This window comes from Rhagoletis zephyria, unplaced genomic scaffold (assembly GCF_001687245.7).
Source record: "Rhagoletis zephyria isolate East Lansing unplaced genomic scaffold, Rhagoletis_zephyria_1.1 Rzeph_scaffold_20445, whole genome shotgun sequence".
In the NCBI taxonomy this organism is placed as follows: domain Eukaryota; kingdom Metazoa; phylum Arthropoda; class Insecta; order Diptera; family Tephritidae; genus Rhagoletis; species Rhagoletis zephyria.
The window spans coordinates 1-8006 of NW_016177503.1; the positions used below are offsets into that span (position 1 = coordinate 1).

Genomic DNA, 8006 nt, shown 5'->3' on the forward strand with positions numbered 1-8006 from the left:
TTTTATCTAAATGAATATTTAAAATGGTTTTACATTCCGAAATTGTTTCCTGAATTTTTACTGCATACGTATGTAAGTATTTATATATATTTTAATGACAGCAATTATTACTAAGCTGCTGTAATTTTTGTACTTTTTATTTTATTCGTTGTTTCAAACTAAAATAGAACCTTGAAATACAAAAACATAAAATTTTTCTTTTTTTCAAGCACGTACATATGTATTTATTTAATTGCTTATTTCAGGTACAAAATAAATTACGCTATAAAATTCAGTTCAGAAATCATATACGTATGAATGTATGCATGTGCATTAGGGTTATATATATATATGTATAATCATCAACAAATCTACAAGTTTGCGACATTTTATATATATAGTGAACCATATAAAAACTGGGACGCGACATTTTAGCAAGTTTTGGCTATTTTTCTTTAGTTTATTATTTTGTATGAAAATCTAGCTGATTACTTGAAAAACATGATATAAATCCAAATTTCAGACTTTGTGGAAAAATTATGAAAATTCTTCAAAGTTTGACCAAAAATTCATTTTTTAATCGTTATCTTTACCCAATATTTTGGTATGCAGTTTTGTAACCTATTAAATTTTAGTATAATAAAGAGCAAAATTGCAATTTCGGTGCGGTACAAAGTCTGTTTGATTTTTTTTATATGAATACGATTAAAAAGTTGGAATTTTCATAATTTTTGCACAAAGTCTGAAATTTTGATTCATATGATGTTTGTTAAGTAATCAGCTAGACTTTCAAACAAAATAATAAACATTAAACACTAAACTAAAGATAAATAGCCAAAACTTGCTAAAATGTCGCGCCCCAGTTTTTATATGGTTAACTATATATATTAACCTTAAATGAAAATAGCCCAAAGTAGACAAATGTCGCAAACTTGTTAATTTGTTGATGATTATACATGTAGGTATACAAATGTACCTATGTATGTACATATTTTTAAGCACTTCTGTTTTTACAGGTACACATTTGTGATCAAATCAAAATTAAGAATTCAGTCTTATTTGTTACAAAAATACATATACATACAACATATGTACTCGGATGCAAAAACTTTAGTGACAAAATAAAAATATTTAAACAAAAGATTCACGTTAGAAATCGGGCTCGAGTTTTAACTCCATGACAGTATTAGTTATAATTTGCATTGCTTTTGTTTGCTTGGTATCGCTCATCTCGCTTATCGTGGCGATTATCATCTCCCCAAAAGCACGTACGGCCTTGTTTTCATTCTGCCGATCTTTGTGTACTTCTTTGTACATCTGACACACCTCTTTAAATTCGTCGTCAGCATCATTTGTCCTATGCCTTTTTCTCGGCAATTTTGTTGATGATTGTGGCGTTGATGCCACTGGGTCACCAGCCGGAACATCTAGAAACTCTTCTTCTATCGGGAACAATATCAGCGATCCAGGCGATGGCAATGAGGACGAGCTTTCCTCCAATACGTTAAAGGTACATCGAGTTCTGAAATTTATATGCATTTTGCATGTGTATAAATGTGTATAAGTACATATGTTAACATATATGTATGAATGTACATATTAGCATGGTAAAACTTTACGCTAATAAAGAAATTACTTACGGTCTTGGTTTTACGAAAGGTTTCAAAAAACTCAAGCTATCCATCAGCGGCCAATATACCTGAGTTGTCGCCCCACTTCCTGATGGAGCATCCATCTTCCGTAGCTCCCTCGAATACCGCTCGTGCAGTGAGATCCACCGCTTGTTGCACTGGTCCCCTAAACAATTAAATTATCAGGCTTTGATATCCTTAAATTTAATAAATAACTTAACTACCTGTCTTTCCAAGCTCCCGTGCTATTTCAGTCCAAGCTGCCACTTTTCTGTCGGACAATCTGTAGCCCGTCATTGTTTTATTGTATAAAATTTCTTTGGAGCGCACTAAATCTATTAATTTCTCGTCATCCATCCTATTGCAAAGCAAAGAACATAATTTAATATATGAAATGACTATTTTGATCTATAAATATAACTTACATTTTGTTCATATCAAAATTAGCGCCAGAAACCAATTGAACGAATGAAAAATAAATAGAACTGTCAAAGTGTGAAATGTTATTTCATTTTACGTAGCACAGAAATCAAAATCCAACAGACTTCCATGTTTAGCACTGTTCGTTTATGTGTTGGCTAATCTGTTATATACACAGCTCATTAAACAGATTTATTATGTGACAGATCCCAAAGCATGCAATGCACTGCCAAGTATGCATAACAGAGCCTTCAGCCCCGTCAATAGAAAATGTATCGACAGCTCAAAAAGCTCTGCCCGCGGGCAAGGGGATGCTAAAATATTGCTCTAAATCACTGATGGGCACTGCCTTGCCTGCGGGCAAAGCTCTTTTAAGCTTTCTATACATTTTGTATAGGCGCGAGCAGAGTAAAAGCTCTCTCTGCCCAACGCTGCTCTAAATCGGTGACAGTTTGCTCGAGTGCATAGCTTTTTTAAGCTTTATATGCATTTTTCATAGGCTTAAATAAAGTAAAAGCTCTGTTTGGTCATCAAATGTGTGGGATTATATTGGCTATGCGTACGATCTGTCGTGTGTGTCTAAAATCACATTAGGTCCATATGTGTCAATGTGAAAGCACAAAAGTTGTTTTCGCTCACGAGCTCATGGGCTGGGCATACCTGCTCTAAATCAACGACAATTAGATGGATAGAGTAACATCTATACGCTCCTGTATAAAATCTGCGTATATAGTTTTAAAAAGCTTCGTGACTCCTCTAAATCAATTAGAAAAAAAATTTTTCTGATCGTCGTTCGAAATAGATTGTTGTGCCTTATTTAACAGTTGTGCCTTCAAATGAGGGGGTATGCGTTAAAAACAAACAACTTCGGTGTTTTGTGACAGTCTAGCCTACATATGGAATGAAAATATTTTAAAGTTTTAAAAATCGGATTTCTATTTCTACGATGGCCCCTAGTAAAATTCTCTCCTAAGTTTTTTTTTTGCAGAACATTTTAACCCTCTAACTATTTCATAAATTTACTAAAAGAGTTAACAATACCTTCATGGAATGAATTTAGGGGTTAAAAATTAAGAAAAAAATGCCCGCTAAATTTTTTTAAGGGTTGCGTTTTTTTCTTAATTAAGTTCCACTTGGTTTTATATTGGCACTATCACAAATTGGAAATCTATAGCCCACTCAAGCGTATTAGTAGGATTTTTTTTATCTGCGATGACTCCTAGTACAATTTTCCGCTAAAATTTTTTTTAACATTTGTATGGTAGAATTAAGGGATTAAAATGTTTTGCGAAAACATTGGTCACTAAATTTAAGTACAAATCCTATTTGACCCTTAAGCCGATCAGATAGTATCTCGATTTTGTCGAGGGCCCAGCTAATAACTGCTGAAATGATTTTTAAATCTTTGTCATTCAATATTTGATATTTATTTTTTCATTTGCGGTTATTAAACCAAATACCTTTGCATCAAATGAACACAAATGACACATCTAATATTTTATGTATGAAAAGTTCCCTTGCACAGCACAATTAACCGTAAGCGGAGCAGCAAAACAAACTGCAACATTTTCTAAAGTAATTTCGAAAAGAAATTAAGTCAATGGAAACGCCATATTTGCTTAAGCTTTTTTCCATTTCTTTTCTTATACACGTGCATATGTATGTATGTCTTTATATGGCAAATTTCAGTTAAATACATACAAATATGTAAGCTTTTCAATACATATATACATACCTTCACCTCAGCATATAGTTTTAGTTGTAGTCACTTAGCCAGCGAAATATCTATGTAGGCAGCTTCTTATAGGCGAAATGTCGTAATGTGTATGCCACGTTGAAGATAAGTACAAGTGCCAACACAATTTTGTTAGTGGAATCAGTGGCAAGTAACCTATTGCAACACGTTTTGCGCTACTATGAGATAGCTGTTAAGCACGCAGTGTATTTTGTGGCTCCGCCTCCGAGGCGGTGGGAGGCAGCCTAATGGCTAATGGTGTAGACAGGCATTGAAGTTTGCAGCTGCGCAATGGCCGTGCGCGTGTGAAGTTACTTACTGCCTGGTTGTGGCTAGGAGTTGGAATGCTTGGGGAGTTATGTACATACATGTGTAGTTGGTGGCGCTTTAGCTAGATACTGGAAGTTGAAAGTGGGCGAAGAAATGTGGAAGGCGGTGAGGCGCGCGTGTTTCATTCCGTATCGTTTCTGGGTGGCGCGTTAGGGACTAGCTTGCTGCTGCTGCTGCTATTAGTTGTAGGGGTGCTTGGTGAAACTGAAGATGAGGAAGATTTTTGGTTTTAGAAATAGATGAGTAGTTAAAGTTTGAAAGCGATTATTTTTAGGAGAAAATGGACAAGAAATTCAGCATGCATTGAAGTAATAAAAAAAGGAAAAAGTTACGTTTGTTTAAAATCTGGATTTTTTTTTTTAAATACATAATTGCAATTTAAAATTAAAATATAGAAAACTTTAGATGGAAAATGTTTAGCATAAGAAATATACGGCCTTATCGGGAACTCCATGTGAAAAATTTTTCGCAAAAATTATAAAGTAAAACAAAAAGCAATTTTTCCCAATTTGGTATTGTTTTGCTTGTAAAATCATGTGCACAATTTATTCATATGGAATTGGCGATAGGCTTGGTAAAAAAAAATCATCTTATCTCTCAGCTTTTATGTTCGAAATTGTGCTTTTCATATAATTAGAGAACTTTTCAACATATATCGTGTATATAAATCTAAAAATCACCGCAATTTAAAATAATGATGAATACTATATTTCTAGAAATTATTTATTTTTCAAAAATTTTGAGAACTGTAGGAATTGTAGGAATTCTAACAAATTATTTCTAAGTAAAAGTGTCGAATATACAGCATTGATCAAACGAAATTAAAAGTTTTCGGATGTTGAAAACATTTTCATATTTCGTCGTTTTTGAAAATTTAAAAATTTTCGTACTTCTTAAAGATTCAAACAATTTTTGGACGTTGATGTTTTCAAAATCNAAAGTTTTCGGATGTTGAAAACATTTTCATATTTCGTCGTTTTTGAAAATTTAAAAATTTTCGTACTTCTTAAAGATTCAAACAATTTTTGGACGTTGATGTTTTCAAAATCTTCAAAAAATTTAAAATTATCAAACTTTGTTATATCAATACAAAATTTTGGAAAAGTGCAGAAAAGTGGAAAAATTTTGGAATTTTTCAAAAATTTTAATATATCTATGTATTTTAGAATTCTAAGAATTTTCTATTTTTTATGCACAAGTACCATGAACATAAGAATTTTTCGACAATTTTGATAAGTATTTCACATTTTTACATTTTAGGATGGATTTTAGAATAAATAAAATTCTCAAAATTTTGGAAAATATAAAAATTTCTAAAAATCTCAATAATTTTGTACATTTCAAAATATTCCCATTTTACTAAAATTTCTAGAATCTCCCGGATTTCGTTATGTCCGTAAGTGCCTTATCTTATATACTGCAGAAGTTGGAAAAACTATGAGGTGAAGGAGACAGTTCTACATCTTTCTGTAACGTCTGACTTTCCTAAATATCTGTGTGTCCGAATCCTACCTTCGACAATTTCTCTGAATAGGGTCTAGTTTTAGGCTTCTTTATTGATTTACTAGCTGACCCGGCGAACTTCGTCCCGCCCAAAATTAATTTTTCTATTGAAACATTTGGTCCAACGTTTTCACCACAATTCACGTTCAAGTTTGGTTTTGTGGTCGCCAGAAAGCATATTCTCTATTTCCATCTTAAATAACCTAACGAAGTCGTTATGTCCGTGAAGAAATTCTTGCGGCAACAATGATCCGGTACGATGATGAGTCGTCCTTGAATCTGCATGCTTGTACCCTATATCCTGTGTCCTTGAATCTAGAGGCAATTTCAAGATGGGGGAGTATCATTGGTCTACAGAAATCCAATATACATAGACTTACTTCAGACGAAATATCATAAATGTCTTACAATTTTCTTTGTAGGTATTCATCAAGAATTGTCTTTATTCTGTTTAGTCACAGTACATCAAAGACCGCAATAGTTATGGTAGTAGATTTAACGGTGGTAACTTGACTACTTTGACGCCTGGTATCTCCGAATGACTTCATTTGCTAATTTTTAGCATTAAGTCCACTCCAGTGCAACCTTACGGATCTTTTTTGCAATACTATTGCCACTACTCTTACCCCTATATATCTCTATTNTCTTTGTAGGTATTCATCAAGAATTGTCTTTATTCTGTTTAGTCACAGTACATCAAAGACCGCAATANATCAAGGACCGCAATAGTTATGGTAGTAGATTTAACGGTGGTAACTTGACTACTTTGATGCCTGGTATCTCCGAATGACTTCACTTGCCAATTTTTGGCATTAACTCCACTCTAGTGCAACCTTGCATCTTTTTTGCAATACTATTGCCACTACTCTTACCCCTATATGTCTCTATTATGAGGCAAATCGGCTCAAAAATATTTCCCTTCATGTTACCAATACATGTTTTGAATATTAGCCAGATCGGATCGTGGTGTTTTAAGTTGTGAACCTCGTTTAGGAGGAGATCACTCACAAAAAGAATTATGTACGTATTTACAGATAGGTAAAAGTTTAAGTATGTTTGGAAGGCGCCACGCCCACTTTTCTCCATGAGTATGGGATTGATAATATATCAAGTTCCAGGACTCTACCACAAATACTTCCAGAGATATGCGGTATGAAAAATTCGATTTGTATGGGAGATGCCACGCTCCCTTGATGTAACTAAATTATTATCAGCCTATAACCAAAAGGTGTCCACAATTTCAAAGAAATCGGTACAGCCGTTTGCGAGATCACCGCATATAAAAATAGGGGACTTTTCTTTATATAATTGGTATAGATAATAGTATACGTACATAAATAGCCAATACGCGATTGCTTTGCGGCGCCCTAAATACCTTTCTAACTGTAAAATAATCATTCAATTCTATCCTATGTATATCTATAATACGTGTACCGAATTGCAAGAAAAACGGACCACATGTACAATTTTTTCCTATAGATTAGCCCCTGGTCCACCTATCAGAAAAAAGTATACTATATGTTAATTCGGGCAATAAGCTACCTATGCGCCAAATTTCAAGCAAATCAGACCATAAAGAAGACTTTTTCGAACAGATCGGTCCCTAGTCCACCTACCTGAAAAAAGTATCCTATATGTTAATCGAGGCAAAAAGCTACCTATCTACCAAACTTCAAGCAAATCTGACCATCAATACAATTTTTTCAAATAGATAAGTCCCTGGTCCACTTCCCGGAAAAAAGGATCCAATATGCCAATCTAGGCAAAAAGCTACCTATCTACTAAATTTCAAGCAAATCGGACGCTAAATACGGTTTTTTCGAATAGATCGGTCCCTGGTCCACTTCCCGGAAAAAGAGGATCATATATGTTAATCCGGGCAAAAAGCTGTCTACGTACAGAATTTTAAGCAAATCGGACCATAAATACGATTTTTTCGAATAGATCTGTCCCTGGTCAACTTCTCGGAAAAAAAACGATCCTATATGCTAATCCAGGCAAAAAAGCTACCCAGGTACCAAATTTCAAGCAAATCGGACGATAATAAGATTTTTTTGAATATATCGGTCCCTGGTCCACTTCCCGAAAAAAAGGAACAGTCCAGCGCCTTCGTCTTGGTCTGCAGGCTGTATCGGAGATACACCCGCTAAATTTAAACGTAGAATACGTGGTATGGTTAAGAGCATATCCAAGTCAAAAACGAAAGCACAAACTAAGAAAAAAATATCGATAACAAAAGCGATAATAAAATCGATAACAAAATCGATAAAAATATCGATAACAAAATCGTTAACTAAATCGATTACAAAATCGATAAAAAATCGATTACAAAATCTATCGAAAAATCGATTACAAAATCGATAACAAAATCGATTCCAAAGTCAATAACAAAATTGATAACAAAATCT

At 33.8% G+C, this 8006-nt stretch overlaps 1 protein-coding gene across 1 annotated transcript; it reads right to left on the minus strand.

Moving 5' to 3' along the window:
• Window positions 1-557: 557 nt before the first annotated feature.
• LOC108380809 (uncharacterized) lies at window positions 558-2275 on the minus strand. Its single transcript, XM_017637211.1, has 4 exons — window positions 2036-2275; window positions 1835-1968; window positions 1620-1776; window positions 558-1501 (listed from the first exon to the last, which is right to left on the minus strand). The coding sequence occupies exons 1-4, from the start codon at window positions 2044-2046 to the stop codon at window positions 1129-1131; spliced, it is 675 nt and encodes a 224-aa protein (XP_017492700.1). The 5' UTR covers window positions 2047-2275; the 3' UTR covers window positions 558-1128.
• Between the last annotated feature and the right edge of the window lie 5731 nt (window positions 2276-8006).

Coding starts and splice junctions, on each gene's coding strand:
- LOC108380809 (XM_017637211.1), bottom strand. Junction 1,777..1,834: donor ACGGGAGCTTGGAAAGACAG/GTAGTTAAGTTA, acceptor TTAATTGTTTAG/GGGACCAGTGCAACAAGCGG. Junction 1,502..1,619: donor CCTTTCGTAAAACCAAGACC/GTAAGTAATTTC, acceptor TATAAATTTCAG/AACTCGATGTACCTTTAACG.